Genomic DNA, 23927 nt, shown 5'->3' on the forward strand with positions numbered 1-23927 from the left:
AAGCAAGCCTGACTAAATCTCATTGCAATTACCAAAGTGTAAACCTGTCATGTCATCTTTCAGCCATGCGACTGAGCTCACAGGCCTGTCAATCAATAGCCTGGCTTCATCTGTTACAGTCTGTGCAAGTGTTATTCTCCAATTAAGACAGCTGCAGCTGCGAGGAAACGATGATATGTGGGGCAAATATGGATTTATAGCTTAAATATGGCTGTCAAGCTGGTTGTCTGTCTAACTCCATATGCTGTAACAAGAAAAGGAAACTGGAATTCACCATTGCCTGTTAGTTGTCTCTCAGTCCCTTAGTGGTCAAAGTGCAATGACAGAAAAAAGTGCCTGCTCTTTGTAGCAGGTGCATTGCATGCGTAGGTCTTCTGTCCACACTTATTGAGCTCCTAAGCAAGATGTTCGACTTGGAGCTAGTCCAGCACGACTGCAAGATGTTCTTCTCTCTTGTCTACATCCAGCAAGCCATCAATGCGAACGAGCACTAATGATTACTCCTCGATGACTACCACTGGAGCAGTAGGATATCTATATTGTGATTATACTGTCCCTTGCGACATAGAATATTCTAGATTTTTTCCAACTTAATCTCTACCGCTCACATCTGTGGCATGTGCCGTTGCCACAGTTTCTCTGTGATGAGACGAAAACAGTCACCCTGTTTACTCGAATTTTTATTTTTATTTTTAGTATTGAAGTCGCATCTCAGAAAAGGACGTATTTTACAGACTTAGATCTTAGTCTACAAATGACTGACTGATTCATGAAAGAGTTCTGCATGAATATGTATCGCATTAAAGTTTACCGACTGCCCCAACAAGTACCCTTACATTTCATATTCAGTGTTGTGTTGTAATTAGTTTATTTGTTTTCTGAGTATAGGACAACGTGTTGGAGTTCTTGTCTGTGGTAGTCGCATATACACTCCAGATATAATAGACAATGTCGAAAAGTAATTTCTTTAAAAACACTGGTGCATCTTCAGAGTGTCATTAAAGACTGCATGGTATTTTTGTTCCAATTTATACTTTCACTATTTTTATTTTTTTTTTTTAAAACAAACCTGCAAATCTGTTGTTGTTTTTTTTTCGCACGGCAATCTGTGCACTGGGTATTGTTTTTCTGCTGTAACAAGTCCATTTTCATTATGGGATCCATAAATTATCCATTTACTTTCACTTTCCTGCTTTCTAATTTATATTATGCTTATTTCTATCCGTGAGGGAAATGTATTTTTCTTAATCAAACCCCGACTGGGAAGCTGGTAAGGAGGAATATAACATGCAATAAAATAAATATCAAAGGAATTGGCTAGAGAACTTGGGCCAATGTCACAAAAATAATAACAAAAAAAGGTTTTAAAAATATATATGCTGTATATATATATATATATATATATATATATATATATATATATATATATATATATATATATATATACACACACACATGCCACTATAGCTCTGACTGTAGACAAATAATCTTGAGGAGCATAGAGGGATTTGAAGTTTAGCCCTATACCATGCATTAGCATGTTATAAGGGAATTCTGTACTGTCACTATTAAAAAGGATGCTCTAACATGCATTCATTTTTCTGTATGATGTATTGTCTGACAAAAAGCATCTGACATGTGGTGAATAAAACTCAGTTAAACACACCGAGTATGCTGCCAACAACTGAGTTCTCATTATGATTAAAGAAACAAAGGAGAGGCGAATACACCAATTCTGCGTGCCAGTACAATTAAAAAAAAAAAAAGATTTAGCTTACACTTTTCTCTGTAGCAGTGATGAGGCGAAAAGACAAGGTGATAAAATAAAGCAACAGCGCCCCAAACTGGTGTAGTGGCTGAACAACTTAGCTTTTTCACTCAATAAACGCTTAAGTCAGGTACTCAAACATTATAAAGCCTTTGTTTACTCCCCCAAATCATCATATATATATATATGATTTGAGGGGAATTTACTGAGCTGTTTGAAACATTATAACCTACAACAAACAAAAAAGTTGCAAAAGTCAGAACTGTTGTTGAAGTCTGTGTATATGTTTAGATATTTTTTTTACCTTAAAATTAATACTAAAGATTAAAAAATATCTAAAGTCCATAACTAAACTGGAATAATGTGTGGCTAAATTGTGTAGTTGTTTCTCGTCAATAAAGTTCATATTTAGTATACCTTCAGGTGACTTTCGGTATGTGTTTTCTTTGGAAGCTATTTTGTTTGGTCCAATTTTGGAACACACACACACACACACACACACACACACACACACACACACACACACACACACACTATTTTAAACTAATGTAAACTGTGAACCTACCTTGTCTTTTTACCTTTCATTGGCTAGTCAATTAAAGCGCACCTGTTATGGTTTTGAAACGTGCCTAATTTTGTTTTAAAGGTCTCATACAATAGATATAAATGTATCCAAGGTCCAAAAACACTTTAACGTGCTCATCATTTAAATTGCAGCGTTACCTTTTTTCCCAGAGAGTCACAAACGACTTGTTCAGTGATCCGTTCTAAAGGATTCATTCTAAACTCCTCCTTTTAGAGAGCATACTCTGCTCTGATTGGTCAGATGTCCCAATCTGTTGTGATTGGTCTACCGCTGTCAGCGTGTGCCGAAAAGGAAACGCCCACTACTGTAACGAGTATCATCACCGTCTGTTCGTGAGCAGCCGATGAAGACCAGAGTCAGGGCTTTTTGTTACAAACCTACATAGATTAGTACAGGAAGTAAAGTCTGGAAGTCGTTTCAGCTGTTCAGAATCAATTCCTTCTTTTGGGAGTCGATTACCCTGTTTGTCGTGCGCTTTGATTTTTGAAACTTTGCAGACATGTTTACATTCACAAACAGCTCTAGAACACACTACATGATATACTATATATAACACACTTCACTAAAACATCTACCATCTACCAGGAATTAATATCAGGAGTGATGTTGAAATGTATTAAATAAAATGACAGTGCGAGCTGCACAATTGTATTGATATTTGCAACAGGCTCGTGTGTGTCTTCTCTATATTGACGACTAAATGCATAGTAAGACTTCAAACTAAAACAGTGAAACATCAGGGCCTACAAAGAATACTAATCAAGAGAGAAAGCAGGTCGAGAACCATTATACACAATAGGAAGATAAACCAATGACAAGACAGGGGTGGAGACATGAAGACATGAACCAAAACAATAAACAAAATCATAAAACACTGAACCTAGGTGACACACAGCACAGTCTGAGAGGGGGAATTTGTGACAGCTAGTAATATTAGAAAATGACATTTTATCTAATAAACCCTTGTTTTTCTCCTTCATAAACCTTTATCTGCTGTCACCGTGCTATCCCTGAGCTCAGGGTGTACCTAACTGGTTAGTAGCTATCAAATGGAAATGGAAATAACACCATAGCAGCTGTTAGCCAATAAAAATGGGATTAAACCAACTACGGGGGTTTGACATTTGGGTTTGTTAATGAAAACATAATAATGACTTCGCTGACCTTTGTTGAACATTATTATATAAACAGCTGTGCTGATTTCTGTAAAGCTTCTTTGTGAGTGGCCATTATTAAAAGCAATAAATAAATAAATAAATTGAATTGAATTGTTTCGGGAAATAGTTTCTAAATTACTGCTACTAATGCTACATGATGGACAAGGTATTTAAAAATAATAATAATAATAATAATAATAATAATAATAATAATAATAACACCACAGTCAGGCAATTAAAAGATCTCATGCATGTACTGTTAAATGTAGTCAATTAATAAGGAGGCTGGAAAATAACTTTTCACCTAGCAAAGATGGTCTACCACTCTGACCAGACCAGACTGTGGTTTAGAAGCTGGAAGTTTGTCTGACCAAGCGGGATTTTTTTCAGCACGGCACATCCAAATCGACACTGGTCAATCAAAAAACTCCACTAAATACCTCCAGTTCTTACTAACGCTGTTTGCCTATGTCTCTGTAGATCTAGAGAGAGGTGACAAATTAATGGAAAAACTAACACAAATTGTCTAAAGTTCACCGCTTCACTGATTCTTGGCAGCGATGCTCAGGACCTGTGACAAGAAAGGGAGTTCATATTTTTGAGGGTTGTGTAATGATGTAATATAGCATGATACTCTCAGAGGACAATTAGCCAGATTTACAAACACAAGCAAAGCTTATACTTAACTACACTACAGAATACATAGCAGATAATGAAAGTGAAACAGAGAAATTTAATTTCATACAACATGTATTAGGGGCACAGTGACGTAGTGGTTAGTACGTTTGCCTCACACTCCCAGAGTTGGGGGTTCGAATTCTACCTCCACCCTGTGTGCATGGAGTTTGCATGTTCTCCCCGTGTTTCAGGGGTTTCCTCTGGGTTCTCCGGGTTCCTCCCCCAGTCCAAAGACATGCATTGTAGAGTAGGCATTTCTAAATTGTCTGTGGTGTGTGAATGTGGATGTGATTGTGCCTGGAAATGGATTGGTTGTTGTCTAGGATGTCCCCAGCCTTGTGCCCAGAGTTCCCCCCAGATAGGACCCCATGACCCTGCATAGGATAACTGGTACAGAAAATGGATGGACAACATCCGTTTTATCCTCTTTGACAAACAAATCTAGTCTTTCCTCACATTTTTCATTTCATTTTAAAGAAAGTGCAGTCAAGGAGGATTGCTTGAAGTGGGAGCATGGTGGCATAAATATGGATATCGGACACTTCCAGCCATGATTATTTACATTATACGGCAGCATCGGTAGCCACTAATGCTACCAGAGAAGCATTTGCCTGTTCAGGTAATGTGTCCCTGCTTCATTTTTTTTCTTACTTCCCCCCTTATCTCCCAAATTTGATCACCTGTCAGTTCCTACCCACTAGTTCTCCCCTATCCACCAACTGGGGTTAGGGTGAAGCCTAACAAGTGCTTCTTCCGAGACACGTGAAGCCAACCAATGGCATCTTTTCTAACAGCTGCGTATGCTGCATCACAGGACAGTGTAACCCACTTGGAGGAGAGTGTTATCTGCCCTTTTTCCGCATACATGGCATACATCACAGACACTCACGGTTGGCTTGTGTCGCTTTGATTGATAACGGAGACAGAGTCTGCCATCTCTGCCACTGTGAGATGGCTGTGGCATTGTTGGGATTCGAATGTATTCTTTTTTCCCACCAGTTAATCACAGCAATACTTCAATCATTCTTTAACTACAGTGATAAACAAATTGCATGGGTAATCAGTCATATTTGCAGTCGATATGGTAGTTATTTCCTCTGCCTCCTCTTTAGCAGCAAACTCAGGCTAGTCTGTTCAGTAGTACAGTTACGTGCATCACTCCTCTTGTTTTTCATCCATCAGACTGATGGGACTCAGCCAGGCTTCAGTGCTTTGTTTTGTTATTGACACCACTGGCAGCATGTCTGATGACATTGCAGAGGTCAGAACAGTTGCTTCATCCATCATTGACAGTAAAACATCCTCGAATACATCCTCGTGCCATTTAATGACCCTGATGAATGTGCTTGTTTATAACATATTCATTCTACAGTGCTATATCTCTACTATACAGTACACTGGATGTGATTACATTCGGATTAAATACAGAAGTAAGATTCAAGACTTTGTTGCGATATTGACATGGATTAGACACATCAGCCCGGCACGAGTAACTCCGATTCACATCGGACCACATCACACCACCCTGATGTTAACGATTTTCCTCCTTCAGTTTGTTCCAGTTATCACTTACAGTATACATTATACACTGCAAAGTATGACATCTTAGCAAGTTGAATATAGTCAAATTTGTTCAAATCTAGTACTTCCTTTTATAAGATTAGCATCAAACAAATAGAAGACAACTGAGCCTAATGTGTTTAAACGGCAACTCAATGCACTTACAGCTGCTGGTGGAGGAAATTCTTCTAAAATGCCTCTCTCAGGACTCCAGGTTTGATACAGGAATTTGCTAACCTGTTGCACTTTGAATGTCGTGGAGTAAAAGTAAACTTTTGTTGTTTAAATGACAATTCCTTGATTCGTTGATTTTTTGGCCACTCTAACAGGAAGTCATATTTGAACAATCTCCTGTTCCTAGTCACCAAGTATACTTAAAAAAAAAAAAAAAAAAAAAAGGAAAATATCAATAGGAGAGGTGAAGAGGTGAAACTCATGAATTCATAGGGGTGCCAGTAGTTGCTGCACACCTATATTTATCAAATCACACCTATATTTATTTATATATTATTTTTTATAAACCTGTGTTGTGTTTGATATCCATGAGAGCAAAAAATTATCAAAATTTGTGTGAATTTTTTTTTTTTAACAAAAGCTTAAACAATAAAGAATTTTTCACAGACTTCTTTGCTCATATGTACAAGGGTGTCAATATTAGTGGAGGGTACTGTAGTTTTACACTGTCTTTCGAAGTGATGTTTGTTTGTAAATGAGAACTTTTAGCTGTACTCATTTTCGACACGTGTATTGAAGAGTGCTTTGACTGATAGTGTTGTGTCGACGTCTTGGCCCGAATCTGCGTTAGAAAGATTCGCTGGTGAGGGAACGATTGTTCGTACGAGCGATGGCACCGATTCAACTCGCAGGATCAATACGGTTCTGATACCAGTATGTGGCAGTCACCTTCTAGAGATAATAATGGTTCGCTGAACCTATATTTTTATTTTTCATTTATTTATCTTAAGTAACTGAACATGCAATACTCCAAACAACCAGTAACCTGAGCTCAGGATCGAACCCTGGAGCTGTGAGGCAGCAGTGCTTCCCAGTACGCTGCCCTGCTAAAGAAATGACATAAAATATCAAATATTTAAAATTACTACAGTTGACAAAGCCATAAGAAATCACTTTCAAAAGATCAGAAAATCAGCAACTTTACAAAACAAAAAGGAATTTATTAGACAGACTTGTACAGACTTGTTCCTGTATGTATACAGTACTGACGCATGTATACAATACTCTATTGTTAAAAAAAATAATAATAATAATAATAATAATAATAACAACAACAACAACAACAACAAAAAGAGCAAAACAAAAAACAGTTGAGTCTGATAGGCAAGTGGAATGTAGTACATAACCAACAGGCATAAATACATTTATTTCAATAGCACAAAAATTACACATACGAGGGGGGAAAAAACAAAAAAAACAAAAAAAAGGAAGAACTGCACAGCCGTAGTTTATTACGTAACTAAAAGATTGATCTATTTTACAATACTATGCCTTTTTCAAAAGGACGAGCTACTGTGAGGCAAGATGATACAGTACGTAAGTAGGACCCGTAACACAAATACTCTACTAAAGCGCCTCATCAGTCAGTGGGGGGGTTCAAGTGTGATTTACAACTTCAGCTTCTTTTTACGACCGCGGCCGTCTGGGGTCCCGTCCTGCTTACGTTTCTGTGCCTGAAACATCAACACACACATCGGTAGAGTTTTAGTGTCCTATATAAAAGCTATACACACTCTAAAGTACAAGCTTCTAGAAGTGCATAACAACAACAACAAAAAAAATGTAATTAATTAATTAAATAAATAAAAAGAAACTCACTGAAGAATTGCGAGGTCCTCGTTTCTTCTTCTCCGCCTTCTCTCGTTCTTCCAGCTCCATGTTCTCGCGCTCGATCAGAGTGATCAGTGTGTTACATCTCCTCTGTAGCTCCTGGAAACACACACACACACACACACCAACGACTCGATTTTAAACACGCGACGTGACGATTTTAAATACGGCGTTACTGTTCGTTTTGAACATGGTGATCATCGTTGTCACTCACCATAGCCGTGCGAGACTTCAGGAACCAGTCGAAGCGGAACTGAGGCGAGTTGCGAATACACTGGCGCAGCTCGTCGTAAACGCTTTCCTTGTCGAAACCCAGCTTGTGCAGCATACAGATGAGGAATCGGTCTTCCTCCTCGGTGTAGTTCTTCCCCTTGTTGGTCCCGTAAGAAATCCTCAGCTGGTGGAACGGTGCCTTGTAACGTCCGATCTGGCCACAAAAATACACAAAATATACAAACTGGCTCTTTAAATGCATGACATTTACAATGAAGGTGTTCTGTATAGAGCAAGGTATTCATGGAAATCACATTGTCCATATTCGGGCGTAAATGCAGAATCACGATATGGGAACCGTGCTGGCTTGGTGATTAATTTCTAAGCAGCTTTGCTTGATCAAATAAGACAACTCTATCAACTGCTATTATGACATGACTTGAGTGTTTTGTTCGTTATAAAATATCTCATATTATTAAAATGTGAACGTTACGGTTTAGCCCAAATAGAAACAATGCAGATGGTCACAGAGTGCATACGTATAAGCTTCAATTTTAATCTCGATTCTTGGTCAATGGAGATCATAATGTTTTGATTATATATCCAGGGTCTCGGAAACCAACGAGAGTAAAACTACATCCAACAATCAGCCATAACATTAAAACCACCTGGCTAATATCGTGTAATATCGCCTCGTGACGCCAAAACAACTCTGACCCGTCGAGGCGAGGACTCCACAAGACCTCTGAAGGTGTGCTGTGGTTTCTCGCACCAAAACGTTAGCAACAGATCCATTAAGTCCTGTAAGTTGCGAGGTGGATCCTCCGTGGATCGGATCGTTTGGACGACACATCCCACAGACGCTTGCCCATTTTTCCTGCTTCCAACACGTCAACTCCGAGAACTGACTGTTCACTTGCTGCCTAATAAATATATCCCACCCCTTTACAGCTGCCATTGTAACAAGATCATCAAATGTTATTCACGTCATTTGTGTGTGGTTTTAATGTTATGGACGATCAGCATGCTCTACAAAGTCACCCTAACGCTCTACGCATTTTCTCCACCGCTGCATCATGTTTTTGCAGATTTTTCTCAACATTTTCAGATCGACGTACACTACCGCTCAAAAGTTTAGCCACACTCATTCTTTATGGAACCCCCCCCCCCACCCCACATATTAGAATAATAATAAAGTCATCAAAACATCTGGAGTAACACAAATGGAACTATGGGAATTATGTTGTGATAAAAAAAATCTTAATATAAATCAAAGTAATTTAATAATTTAGCATCTTCAAAGTCGACGCCCTTTTTGTCTAGAATTTCCAGAAATGTATTCTTGGCGTTTTCTCACCTGATTTCTTGAGGAATTTCCCTGAGATGCTTTTTAAACAGTATTAAAAGGAGTTCACACCTACGCTGAACCCTTATCGGCTGCTTTTCGGAAAGATTTCGCTCCGAGTCGTCCGTTTAAAAATATATTCATTTGTAAATAAAATGTTAGTTTTCTAATGAAAGAAATGAATATGTTGACACGATTATATTTTTGTCTACGACACGGATTTCAAACGTTTAATCACACACCTTCGGATCAAAAGCTTTTTATTAGGACCATGAGAAACATTTCAGTTGCGTGTCCACAAACTTTTGACTGGTGGTGTATTTGGCTCAACATATTCCCATCGGGTCCCGACTTTTCAGACGCCCGGTAGAATTACACCGTAAATGTGTGTTGTGTTTAGTATTGTGCAATTTCCAACATAGCCATGAACATTGTGGATTCAATTTAATCAGAATATCAGTTCTTTTACATCAGTGTTACAGAATATTTGAGGGAAACAAAAAAAGCAAGAATCCTTGAACCAAAAGCTAAAAAACGAAGACTAAAATGTAGTAAAAGTAAAGCACGTAAGCCCAGACCCTTACCTTTGAGTCCAGTGCTTTCTTGATGCTGATCCTCCTCTGAATCCTGGCTTCACCTCTCTCAATCTGAGCCATGATCTTCTCAATATCCTGCAGCTCATTACAGCGCTCCCAAAACACAGCTACACACACACACACACACACACACACATTTCAATTGATCTCAACTAAGCAACACCGTAAATAAAGGGGTACTGTTTAAAATGTGCAAGACGAGCATTACTCTACCAGAATATTCCATGACTTCTTCAGGTGTTTTGCCTTCCACTTCACGGGCGATGTTCTCAATATCGTCTCTTCCCCATTTCTCATTAGCCTTTATGAACTGATTGAAATCTCGCTTGTTCCAAATGGTGAAGCCCTATGGATAGATAAAAGGTATTACAACTTTATAAAGGAAATCTCCAGCGCGGAAGCCTTGTGTCCTACAGCACTCCTGAGAAAAATAGTGTACTCTCTAAGGCAAAAACCTACAAACTTTGACCGTATCTGGGCTCCTTTTCTTAATACCTTACCACTGTTAGGACCCTAATGGCTGACCATTCAAATCCGTATTTATCTATTACTTCTAGACTTTAATATCTGCATTTACTTTCTATACCTTATTGTCGTTTTTCTACCTTTAGTATTATCACACGATTCTGAATGATGTAACAGATGGACCGTGTGTAATTCGGGTGGGGCTGGGTCGTGTTATTTTGATAGGCTGTGTTTGTTAATTTGTGTGGGGGTTTATTTATTTATTTTTTGTTGTTGATCATTAAGATAGAAAAAAGCGAATGTGGCGATATTTCTATAGTGCACTTGTATGTCTATTCCCAATAAATATATCTATACAAATAAGAAGTAGAACCAAAATGCGCAGAAATTCTTTACAGCGAGTTGCTAATGTCTATACCAACTACTGACAGACTGGTTTTTAGTTATTTATTTATTTTTATATACACACGTACTGCTTCTTATATACGGTCACAGGAAAAAGAAAGTACACCTTCCTTCAATTCTATTCCTTCAGTTTTTCATTTAACACAATTGAATTGTGTAGTCCTCACCAACTTCTATAAACAAATAACGTCAGTTGATGAGAAATAAAAACCTAACGATTTTAACGTATGCATGTAGTCATTTCCCCGCAAAAAAGCAGCCCAACATTCAAAAACTAAGCAGGGAAGAAAAAAAAAAAAGTACTCCCTATAATTCAGTAACATAGTAAAACCACTTTTAGCGACAATAGCGAAGTAAATGCTTTTCCGTAGGAGTTTATCAGTCTCACTTCGTTATGGAGAAATTCTGGCCCGCTCTTCTTTACAACATTGCTTCAGTTTTATTGCAGTTTCAAGGCGTTCGTTTCTTTCTTTCTATTCCCCATGATTGTAGTTCTGTAAATATTGTTTGTAACCAGATTGCCATTATAAGTCTCACAGACAATATTTCTAATTGTTAATTAATATGTTGGCACGATTATATTTTTGTCTACAACACCATACAACACGAGAAACATTTCAGTCGAGCGTCTACAAACTTTTCTCCAGTAGTGTATGTTTTATCGCATAAGTTTCATATCTGACTGTCTGCTCCTGTCTAAATGAGCAAAACAAAGTAAACAGTCATAGTCCTTATCACCGAAAAAATGTTTATTTTTTCTTACTGACCTCATATGGACACAGAGTATCCCGAATAGTACATTCTGTATACAAATACCGGTGCCTGATAAATGTGAAGTTTTCCAAAAGGAAAATGTTGGTTCATCATATGTTCTGAAAAAAAATATTAAACTGGCCTGATAACACTAAGCAGGTGCAGGAGGTTACCTGCGACAGGAGGTTCTCCTTCTCCTCCAGCTCTTCTTCATTCAGAGGTTCTGCTTCATCGATCTTCGCCTGCTCCTCCTTCTGCACCTGAGCAGCATTGGGCAGCTCAGGATTCCTCGGCACCTGGTAGCGAGAGATAAGAAAGTTTCCAACCTTGCTAATACGGCAATTCTGAGGATCGCTGCCAAAAAAAGAGTAAACACACGTACCTTGTAGCCAATAGTTTTCCTGTAGTACAAGATCTCTTTCTCGAGCAGCTCGAAAAGCCGAGGAGGGAAGAACTGGAAGTCTTGAACGTTGGGCTGTTTGGGAGGCCGAGGAGCCTGAAAGAGAAAAGAGAAAGCAGGAATATTTTAGACTTGTTCCCTAGGCACAGACTATTAAAAGTGTTTTTGTGCTCATTTTTTTTTATGCTTCATCGTGGTTAATTGAGCAAAGCTGGGACAGAAAATACCTTTGGCGCTTTAGGCTCACTAACACGCAGGGCCTCTCTGAAGTAAGCATCGACAGCGTAGTTGGCTTTACGCTCTCTTTTTGGTGGTTCGATCCAGTTGGTGATGACCTGAGAAAGAAAAAAAAATAATAATAATAAATCTTATTTCTACTAAAAGTTTAGACACACTCATTCTTTATTTTAATTTTCCCACGTTTTATAATAATAATAAAGTCATCAAAACTGTGGAGTAACACAAATGGAACTGTGGGAATTATGTTGTGATAATAAATCCGAAATAAATCAAAATAATTTAGTATTTTAGCATCTTCAAAGTAGACGCCATTTTTGTCTAGAATTTCCAGGAATGTATTCTTGGCGTTTTCTCACCCGATTTCTTGAGGAATTTCCCTGAGATGCTTTTTAAACAGTATTAAAGGAGTTCACACCTACGCTGGACTCATATCGGCTGCTTTTCTGAATATTTCGCTCCGAGTCGTCCGTTTAAAAAAAGATTTTTATGTAAATAAAACGTTAGTTTTCTAATGAAAGAAATGAATACGTCGGCACGATTATATTTTTGTCTTCACACATTTAATCACACACCTTCAGATCAAAAAGTTATTAAGATCATGAGAAACGTTTCAGTCGAGCGTCCACAAACTTTTGACCAGTGGTGTATAAGAAAGCTAAAAATCAAATACTTGTAAAATATATTAGGTTTCAAATAAGATTTCTTCTTTATTAAAACTAAGAAATGTTGTTCTTTAGCTCTAGTTATTTAGTCTGATGATGTTGCGGAAGGAAATAATCCCTCGCTATCAGCAATACTTCGTATTGCAGTTCATAGCACTTTTACATCATATTTATAGATCATCTGAGGAGGTCAATTCAGTCTACGCTTACCTTTTTCTTCTCTCGGTAATCCTCGCCTTCGAAGTTGTACACGCTGTTTTCAGTGTCCATGGTGAAATTCCGCAGAGAGCCTTCACCAAGCGTGGACATCTTCTCCTTCATCTCCATGGTCTTAAAGTTTAAGGAACGCAATTTCAATTAAAAGGCAGAAAACCCCCATATCTGAACCATTTTTTGTTATTTTACACACTCCAACCAAAATGTCAGGTGCAGTAGATTCTGTCGCGCGTGTGCATTCGTTCTGTACCTTCTTTTCGCCTCTCTCCAGGATGACATCGATGTCTTCGTCTGTAATTTCGCTCTCCTTGGAAGCGAAGACGTGAGTGGCGCCGTGCCGAATGATAGACAGCATCTCATCTTTGCCCAGCTTGTTCATGTTAGGATCGACCAATCTACCTGAAAGTCGCAGCAGAACAGGGTTTAAAGAAAGAAAGTCCCCTGGTTTTTGATTTTTGATGCGCTCGTCCTCTCCGGTCCTCACCTTGCTGGATGACGATGGAGTCCAGACGTAGTTTCATTTCGGCACGTTCCACGATCCTCTCCTCGACGGTGTTCTCTGTAATGAAACGGAACACGCGTACTTGCTTCTTCTGTCCGATTCTGTGAGCGCGGTCCTGTATGACGGAGAAAAATAAATAGTTACACAATTTTGCCCCGTTTAAGTAAACTCAAAGTTGCTCCAAAAAGTCCTGTGTTAACCTGAAAGCTGGTAAGGAAACGTTTTTAATGATACACTGACCATGGCCTGCAGGTCCACTTGAGGATTCCAGTCAGAGTCATAAATAATGACCACGTCCGCTGTAGCCAGGTTAATCCCCAGCCCACCGGCCCTAGTGCTCAGCATAAAGAGAAACTTGGGACTGTTGGGCTCATTAAAGACATTGATGGAGATCTGAGGAGATTAAGGGAAAACAAGAGTACACAAAATCCTTCGTTAGAGTGCTAACACAGCATCTTTACCTCGGGTAAGCTCGTTTCCGAAAGCCAGACTTAAACGTTTAAGCAGCCGGGTGTTCGTTGAAATGAACCGCTTTGGTTTCCTGCAGCGACAGTAAGATTTCTGGCATACCTAGAGGCGAGTGAAATAACGGCGGGTGTACCTGTCTCTCCTCGTGAGGCGTTTGTCCGTCCAGGCGGCAGTAACCGTAGTTACGCCACATGCAGTAGTCTTCCAGAATGTCCAGCATCCTGGTCATCTGGCTGAAGATCAACACACGAGAACCTTTAAATCAGGAAGAGAGATTAGATTAGATTAGACCGAGGGCATCAGACTCATAGTTTTGTTAACTATGAGTCTTTCCGCACATGTACCAGCTCACCTTGTTCCTTCAGCTTGGGCAGCAGCTTATCGAGTACGGCCATCTTGCCGCTGTTGACGACAAGATGGAGGTCAGTGGTGTAAGGTGGGCCAGGCTCCGCGCCATCAAACAGGTACGGGTGATTGCAGCACTTCCTGAGCTGCATCAACACGTTCAGCAGACGCATCTTATCCATCTTCCCTGCCGAGTTCAGGATATCGATGTCCTTCATCAGGATTTTAGTATACCTGTCAGGAAAGATGGAGGATCGATTCAGAATAAAACATGTTGGCTTCCCGATGTCTGGATGTTTATTCGCTGTTTTTTTTTTTCCTGAAATGATGCCAGCATACCATTCTCTCTGCATCTTGCTGAGCCCGACATACATCTTGACTTCTTTCTTAGGAAGCAGAGATTTCTCCACATCAGCTTTGATACGCCTCAGTAGAAAAGGACGTAATACCTACACGGTTAAAAGATTTTTAAATTAGAAAAATCAGGTTTAGTGGAGTTTCCATTAAAATACACCCTTGTGCATGCTTCATCACAAATTCTGGGTGGAAAAAAAAAAAACAAAGATATACTCACAGTGTGTAAACGCTCAACCAGTTTCTGGTCTCCAAGACAGTTATTTGTGTCAAACCAGGAATCAAAGTCCTACAGGGGTATAAACAGGAAACAAAACTTAAATAGAAATCTCAAAATAGAATTCGCAACCATTTAAACTAGCTGAGCTTCTGTCCAAAAGTGCAGATGCCTTCAAATAATAATAATAATAATAATAATAATAAGGCTGCAATAAGTGCACTTACATACACACGTAAGAGCGAGTCACTCTTGAACCCGACCGTGTGTTCAGCTTCAAGCATCGTTAACTACATTAATATGTACTTATGGAAGGAGTCTCCAGTCACAGCACTCTAATGTTCAATAAGTCTTTAGGACTGGGTAATTTTGCAAGTTCTGGTTTAATGGTAATATGAAAGCGGTATTTTTTTGTAGTCTTTTGACTGCGTTACCTTCAGCGGAGAGAATAAACAGGGAGGCCGGTAAGGGAAAAAGACACGAATTAACTTAGGACGTGTCTATGATTCAGAAATTACAAACTGTAATATTTGGTAAACTGCTGTGGTATAAAAGGAATGAAAACCACTTATTGTATCGCGACGATAAAATGGTCAACTCCAGCGTTGTGAACGTGATGCCGCTTTGAGTCGGGCCACATTACACCAACCTGTCGTTGATTATTTTCCTACATCAACATCACAACTCGTTTAAAACATGCTGTATATGTGACCACATGAGCATTGTAGCATAAGAGAGAGAGAGTTTGGTCAGTAGTGGCTCAACGATTAAAGGCTCTGGGTTACTGATGAGAAGGTCAGGGGTTCAAGCCCCAGCATCTCCAAGCTGTCACTGTTGGGCCCTTGAGCAAGGCCCTTATCCCTCTTTGCTCCAGGGTCGCGGTATCATGGTGGACCCAGAACTCTGATATGGAAATAAAAGAATTTCACTGTACTCTAATACTGTATATGTGTAATACTAATAAAGTCTGCTTCTTCTACGAGTTTGAGTGTGTATACATTGATTTCACACTGAAACGTCTGAAATAGGGACGCTCCGATCAGGATTTTTGCAGCCGATACCGATCCCGATCATTCAAGCTTTATATTAGTGATATGTAAGCTTTCTTTTGGCCGTCAGTAATACCAGAGACATTGCCTTGGTTATATTATTTACAGTAATGTTATAGATTGTGGTTTTAATTGAAAATCAAATAAATAAGCTCAACAAATATATACACGTTTTACAATGAACATTTGAATAAGCCTTTATAAAAATACACGGCAAGCGGCGAATTTTTCACTGTTTCACGAGACCTCGAGAGAATTCCACACTGGTGATGACATGACTGCAGCGCTAAAGTTTAACGTCGTCACGTGTTTTATGTCATCGAATCACGATCGGTTCGTGAGATCGGCCAAATTTAGAGACTACCGATCGAATCGTAGGACGCGATGGTCGGCCGATACGTCGGAGCGTCACTAGTCTGGAAATATGGATGCGTTCTAGTCGCTTTAGGGGGGGAACAATATTTTGCTGAGTAACTTTCTCATTCTGCGAAAGTTGGTGAGGAGGGCTACCTCGGAGGAGTTGAAGACATCAGGCAGGAGGAAGTTGAGCAGAGCCCACAGCTCGTGCAGGTTGTTCTGAAGCGGGGTCCCTGTGAGCAGCAACCGGTTGGTGGTCTTGAACTCTCGCACAATTTCTGACAGCTGATAGACCGACAGATAATTTAGAATAAAATCCACAATAGAAAGTAACGCGCTTTGTACGCTATAAACGATAAATAGTTGACACGGACCTTCGATTTCTCGTTCTTGATACGATGGGCCTCGTCGATCACCAAGTATCTCCAGTTAAACTTCTTAAACACAGCCCTCTCGATGATGAGCATTTCATAGGAAGTGACACACACGTCCCACTCTCCTGGCAACAGAGTGTCACGGATGAACGCGGTCTACAAGCAGAAAGGTGTGATTAGGACAAGCACAACAAACATAAAGCAGTCAGTGTTATGTGTAAACACACATCCATGGAGTCAGATTCCTGCCACGTGACTCTGTCCGCTCACCCTCTCTTCCCGGTCTCCTATGAGGCAGACAGCTCGGAGCGAGGGGACCCAGCGATTAAACTCGTTCATCCAGTTATACAGCGTGGACTTGGGAACCAGAACCATGTGAGGCCCGGGGATGTTCCTGTAGTGTTTCATGTAGCCGAGGAGAGAAATGGTCTGCAGAGTCTTTCCGAGACCCTGAGGAGAAAACAGGAGAGAAGAGAGAGGTTTTTGTGCTTTTTGTGCTCGTTTACAGAACCTAGAAATGTTTTACGCTCAATGGAAAGACAGAGTGCGCAGGGGGTTTTAAAGAGAGGAGGGTCCGAGGTCGTACCATCTCGTCAGCCAGGATGCCGTTGATTCCGTTCTCGTACAGTGAAATCAGCCAGTTCAGTCCACGGACCTGATAATCTCGGAGTTTGCCCGTTTTCACATCTGCACGAAAACCGATCATGTTAGAGATCAGAAAGTTCTCGACTCACCACGAAGGAACTTAAGAATCTTACGCTACGTTCACGTTTATTAGAATAATAATAAAGTCATAAAAACTCTGGAGTAACACAAACGGAACTATGGGAATTATTTTGTGATAAAAAATCCGAAATAAATCAAAATAATTTAATATTTTAGCATCTTCAAAGTAGACACGCTTTTTGTCTAGAATTTCCAGAAATGTATTCTTGGCGTTTTCTCACCTGATTTCTTGAGGAATTTCCCTGAGATGCTTTTTAAACAGTATAAAAGGAGTTCACACCGACGCCGGACTCTTATAGGCTGCTTTTCGGAAATATTTCGCTCCGAGTCGTCGGTTTAAAAATATATTTTTTTGTAAATAAAATGTTAGTTTTCTAATGAAAGAAATGAATACGTCGGCACGATTATATTTTTGTCTCCGACACCGATTTCACACGTTTAATCACACACCTTCAGACCAAAAGCTTTTCAACATCATAAGAAACATTTCAGTCGAGTGTCCACAAACTTTTGACCAGTAGTGTAGATCACGTTAAGTTAAGTTAGAAAGTACGGAACATCACCTCACCTCCTAAAATGTTTTATTCTTCTTATAGAAAACTGATTACATTTTTAAACACTCATCCATTAAGGACATGTCGTACTATCCATTTATAGTTACATATAATGTTGTGAAAGTTCTCTGAAACAAGTTAGGTCCTGTGACCATTAACTTACAGGATGGAGACTCGTCAAAGCGCGTGCACACGTTGGCGGCCTTACTGCTCTCACTGAGCAGCTCCTCATCCTCCTCCTGCTCGGTACGGCGGTGACGGTTACTGTGAAAATTCAAAGTGGCGGCCGGTGTGAGTAAACCAAGATGAAAAGCATTAAGGTCTACACCTGATCAACCAAAAAGACTGAAGCAGGACCATCTGCACCTGCCCTGCTTCAATACGTCAGAGGTTTAAAGCAGCAAACCAGACGATGATGATCAAAAGAGAAAGATAAAAATCCCTCCCAAAAACATCTTTTGGTTTGATTTAATCTGGACAGAATACAACAAGCGTACGGCCTAAATGTACTGATCTATAGGTGTCGGTTTAATGACGCTTATTTTTTAATGATTTAAGTTATACCGATAACTAAAAAATAAATAATTTAAATAATTGTGGTTGTTCAAAATAACCACACGTTCACGATTGTGCATTTAATGAGCCTTTATTGGTTGATTAGACTGCGATTGCACGTCATAAACATTCGCATTGCACACACACATCTGTATATTTTGGAGTCAGTTCGGTTTTGTCGTCGTTCCTTCAGAATCACACACGAAGCCATGACCCGCTTGTTCATTTAATACATTATTTGTTATTTCTGCTTTCACGAAATAATAGTCTGGCTTTCTGCCAACTTTCTTAAGCTTAATGACAGCAAGACTCATGTACTCTTTATAGGTCTTTCTAGATCCTGCAGTTTCTCATTATCCATTGACGGTTCCTCTGTTTTTCCTTCCTGTCAGTTTAGGAACTTGGGGGTCATTTTCGATAGCACACTTTCATTTGAAGCACACATCAACAGCATAACCAGGTCTTGCTATTTTCATCTTCCTAATTATTGCTCGCCTGCGTCCTTTTCTCACCCCGCGTAGCACTGCTATGCTTGTTCCTCTCGCGTTGACTAGTGTAATTCTCGTTTATCTGGTTTAAAACACAAGTTTCTTTAGAAACGCCAGAGGATTCAGAATTCTGCTTGAGTATGGGAACTGAAGTAAATAAGTATTAATTCAAGGACGTAATAAACGTTCAGTCTAATTGCTTTAACCAACTAACGTGTCCCTGCTGATTGATCGAAAGCGACTAAAGACCTTTTAAGCAGAAGAGAGGGTGTATTTACTGTAGATACCGTCGAGAAGATTGAGAATTTCAAGTTGAGAGGGTGTTTATGGTTCGTCATAGTTGGAAATTCTGCGTTTCAGTCGAATGCAGAATTGAATTGGAGACTTTACCTCAGACGTCTGTGCTCACGCGACACTTTTTCCTCAGAGGACATTCTGCTGCTCGTATCGTAACCCGGATTCCATCTATACAACATATTTCCCCCATAACTTCAACAGCTTCAATGGCTCCCTATCAAATTCTGAAATTTATTGACATTGTTATTTATTGTTATTTACTACTTTGCCATTGTCGCTATTGCTACTTCTTGTTCTTGATGCATGGTGACCTTGAGTGATTTGAAAGGCACTTTACATAAATAAAATTCATTATTATTATTCGTTTTAGTAATTGGAAACGTAATATTACTTCCGGCAACAATCCGTGCTAAACTTCACACACGTTTCTCTTCTGAAGACTCGCCGAGTCGTCACGCTTCGGGTCATGTGGTACAACCTCTACGCTCATAGGTCACGGTGAAAATGAGGGAATAGCGAAACAACACGTCACGATAGTGAATGCTACCCAATCGACACTGTCCTCGCACAATAAGAACAGAAAAAAAGTACTGAGACGGTGATATTCCTGTAGTCCAACACATAAGGCGAAATGAACACTTTTGAGCAAAATGTCTTCTGAAATTTTTCATAAGTAGTTACTATATAATTTTTTTCTTCTTCAGATAGCTTATAAGATTGTCTTCTAAAGTAACTTGTGTTACAGAATAATAATCATGAGAAACCACAGAGAGAAACAGGAGAAGCACTTACTCCCCAGCAGACAGGAGGTTCTGTTTCTCGTCCTTTTTAATGCGAGGGCGGCCGGGCTTCATCTTCAGCGGAGACGTAGGGGTCTTCTGCGCAGCAGGTTGAATAAAGTGAGCAAACACCTCCGTCTGCTTCAGCAGGTACTCGAATCTGTTGGTCCGGTCTGTTTTCTAATGAATTTAGAGCACAGAGTTTTGTTTTTTCCCCCCCTCCATCTGAATTCCCAGTTAATAACATAAACCCAAAGCAAACCAATTAATTACCACTTTCTCTTCATAACACGCCGCCGGCTCCGCCTTCGCCTTTTCAGCCGGAGGAGAGGACGACGGCTCGCCTCCATCCTGCCCCGCTTCTTCAGCACCTAAAGCCGCATCCTTAAAGACAGATTTGGAGAGGTTACTCAAAACGTACTATAGAAAGAAGAGCCTCCGAATAATACAACAGCGCTGTCGATTTGTAGTCTCGACTCGATTTGTAATCTCCGACTGGCTTTTTTACAATCGACGATTTTTCTTCAACTGTACGTGTAAATAAAAGACCGGCAACTCTTCAGAAGGGTGTTGACATAACAGTCTCCGGTGCTTACTACATTTCTCATTCGTTTCTTATGTTAAACGTTATATGCTCCAGTCATATATTTCTCTGTGGTGTAAAACAGCTCAATGTGGTTGTGCTACTCCTTTAGACAGACAGAAAGAAAGAAATTCAGATTATATTATAGCGGCAAGCAAAAAATTTGAGCGTATATCCAAGCCGTAGTAATAATGTACATTCAGTACAAATGCTCTACAAGTATAGGATATGAAGTAAATCTAACGGTACATACACAAGTCCTCCTGAGAGAACATGAGCGTGAAGCGGTATTAATCGAGGATGTACTAAACGGTCAGTCTAATTGCTTTAACCAACTAACGTGTCTATCCTGATTGATCTAAAGCGACTTAAGACCTTTGAAGCAGAAGAGAGGGTGTATTTACTGTAGATACTGTCGAGAAGATTAAGAATTTCACGTTGAGAGGGTGTTTATGGTTCTTCATAATTGGAGATAATTGAGCTTCGGTCGAATGCAGAATTGCATCGAAGACTTTATCAAGTTCGGATGAAGACGTGACTCAGACGTCTGTCTTTTTCCTCAGTGATGTTTGGCGATCAGGTGATAACGTGTAATCGGAACCTCACAGCAGCGGTTGGTTATATGGCAAAGATACAAGCACAGCATGATCATTTAAGACGGTTCTGCGAGACATGATGCGCATTACAACATGTAAGTTTCGCTAACAAAGTGTCGGGAAAACAGTAGTGATGCATTTTTAAAAACTTACTTTAAACTACAGAAAAAACAAAAGGGGTCATGACTTTAAAAAGCCTTTTTTTATTTTTAATTTTCAAAAATCAGCTGATTCCAATACACGTCTGTAAACGCTATTTTTTAAAAAAAAAACACATTTTATTTAGAAAAACAACACAATACCTGCGCTATCTCAGTGACATAATTTATCACAAACTCAACATTTGGGTCTGTACTGGTAATTTGTTGCTTTCTGTTGGTGGCACGTTATGTCTAGTGGATTCCATCAAACACCTCCGTCTTGAATACATCCTACTATGTAATGGAAACCATTTGGTAACGGTTTTAATGGTTAACATCTGATGGTTTGATAATGATAATGAGTCTTTATTGATCACATATACATATGTACAGTGAAATTCGTTTCTTCACATACCCCAGCATGTCAGGAAGCTGGGGTCAGAGCGCAGGGTCAGCCATGATACAGCTGAGAGGGTTAACAGGGTTACTTGCTCAGTGGCCCAACAGTGGCAGCTTGGCAGTACGGGGGCTTGAACCCACGACCTTCCGATCAGTAACCCAGAGCCTTAACCGCCAAGTCACCACTGCCCCTGAATTGTAATAGTATCTGTAGTGGAATTAGAATTAGAATTTCTGTGATTGTTTCTAATGGGGACTCTTTCAGCAGTGGTGATATTTTTCAGCTAAATATCGCGATATGACCGGCATAAATATGTCCCTCAGTCAGTGGTGTGTGTGTGTGTTCTGTCAGGATGATAATCTGAACACAAACTTGGAGCTCCATTGATTCTGCTTTGCTGGCTTGCTAGCATTAGCATTAACATCAGAGCTCATATCAACAGATGTTCATCAGGGTTTGTTCATTTCTCCTCCGAGATAGGGGTCATGATAAAACAATAATAATAATAATAATAATAATAATAATAATTAATTAATTAATTAATAAATAAACCTGTTACTACGGAGGAAAATAATTTGCCGAATTGACATGACTACATGTACCGGAAGTAGTAGTATTTATTTCCTGTTGGTTTTTTTCCTCTTCCTTTTTTTTTTTAATAACACACTAGAACCAAAAATGTTAAGCTAGAAAATAAGTTATACTGTCGACATATAATCCGAGGAATAAATGAAATAAACACTGCGAAGAGTGTGTCATTAGCTAAACTCATCACAAAGCTAAGCTAAGCTAAGCTAAGCTAAGCTAAGGAACAATACACGGCAGATGTAGAGCGCTAACATGCTAAGCCGCTAGCTGATTCATTTCGCCAAAAGTTAGTACACACGGTTAGGTTCACAGAAGTCTACAGCTGTGTTACACAGAGTTATTTCTCAGTTAGAGGTAAATAAGTGTGTAACAAAACCCCAGTTTATCGCCATGTTTGTTTGAGGTCTTGTTTATTTCACCTGTGTTGTCGCGGGTTGCTCAACTTCAGCCTCTTCTTCCCGCTGTTTGTCCACGCTTCCCTCCGTCTCAGACATTCTCTATTGTTTATTTATTTTTAATTTTTTCTTTAAACACAAAACAAATTAAATCACAAGTTTATACTCCCGAAAGAGCCGATTCGCTTATTTCACTCAACCCGGATTTATTACAATAGACAACGATGAGAACAACAAAGCCACGCGCTTCGTTAATGACTTCCCACCGGCTTTTTCTTTCGTTCTTTTTTTTTGCCTCCGTTTCCCGCAAAAGTGAGGCCCGTTACAAATATCGCGAGACTTCTTATCCTAAACCATACAGCCACCTTGCAAATATCGCGAGATGTCTTTTTGATTCATTCAGTGAGTCGAATCAGTTGGATCATTCTTTAAGAGTCGACTCATTCGGAACCCAAATGGATCTTTGTTTTGTTTTTTTTTTCGCCCTCGATGTTGTCACACAATACACGAGCTTTACTTGATTTCCTTCCTTCTTTCATGGTGTTTGCGCGTTCTCATAGATGCAGGATAAATAGTAACACATAAATAAAAACAATGTTTTAGTAGAGGTTGCTTATACACTCTAAAAAAAATTTGGGGTTATTTTTTTCTACCAAAACGTTGGGTTGAGCTTTTTGGGTCATTTAATTGGGTTATTTTCTCAGTCTCTAGCCAGTTTAGAGGTAGTTTTTGGGGAGTTTGTGTAACCCAACCGTTAGCTTATTAGCTGGGTCATTTTCACAGACAGGTGAATCAGTGCACCCCTTCCTCACCCCTTCACCCCGCCCAGCTCCCTGGGTCTGTTTGAATTCACGTGGAGGTAGAGGGTTTTGAGGCGAGGAAACCAAATGACCACATTTAAGTTAGAGTTCATTACTGTGTAGAGTTAATGCTGCTGAAAATGCATGGCCGAGTTTGTGATATTTAGGCAGGGAGCTCTGGAAAATGTTTTCATTGGAAAACAGTAACTCAGCAAGTGATAATTAATTTTACCTATCACTACAGCTTCAAAATTGAATATTCAATTCAATTTTATTTGTACAGCACTTTTAACAACAGACATTGTCTCAAAGCACCTTTACAGAAACATAGAAACATAGGATACAGATTTTAAGTGTGTGAATTTATCCCTATTGAGCAAGTCGGTGGCGAGGAAAAACTCCCTAAGATGATATGAGGAAGAAACCTTGAGAGGAACCGGACTCAGAAGGGAACCCGTCCTCATCTGGGTA

General features: G+C 39.6%; 1 protein-coding gene across 1 annotated transcript; it reads right to left on the reverse strand.

Annotated features, from left to right (window-relative positions):
* Window positions 1-7092: 7092 nt before the first annotated feature.
* On the reverse strand, window positions 7093-22963 carry smarca5 (SWI/SNF related, matrix associated, actin dependent regulator of chromatin, subfamily a, member 5). Its single transcript, XM_053622045.1, has 24 exons — window positions 22681-22963; window positions 20228-20338; window positions 19968-20134; window positions 17999-18099; window positions 17142-17242; window positions 16826-17005; window positions 16556-16711; window positions 16335-16466; window positions 14779-14847; window positions 14544-14653; window positions 14212-14438; window positions 13993-14114; window positions 13632-13784; window positions 13374-13506; window positions 13140-13288; window positions 12884-13003; window positions 11999-12106; window positions 11754-11867; window positions 11545-11667; window positions 9962-10094; window positions 9737-9855; window positions 7809-8021; window positions 7583-7693; window positions 7093-7437 (listed from the first exon to the last, which is right to left on the reverse strand). The coding sequence occupies exons 1-24, from the start codon at window positions 22753-22755 to the stop codon at window positions 7372-7374; spliced, it is 3093 nt and encodes a 1030-aa protein (XP_053478020.1). The 5' UTR covers window positions 22756-22963; the 3' UTR covers window positions 7093-7371.
* Between the last annotated feature and the right edge of the window lie 964 nt (window positions 22964-23927).

Source organism: Ictalurus furcatus, chromosome 3, assembly GCF_023375685.1.
Source record: "Ictalurus furcatus strain D&B chromosome 3, Billie_1.0, whole genome shotgun sequence".
In the NCBI taxonomy this organism is placed as follows: Eukaryota; Metazoa; Chordata; class Actinopteri; order Siluriformes; family Ictaluridae; genus Ictalurus; species Ictalurus furcatus.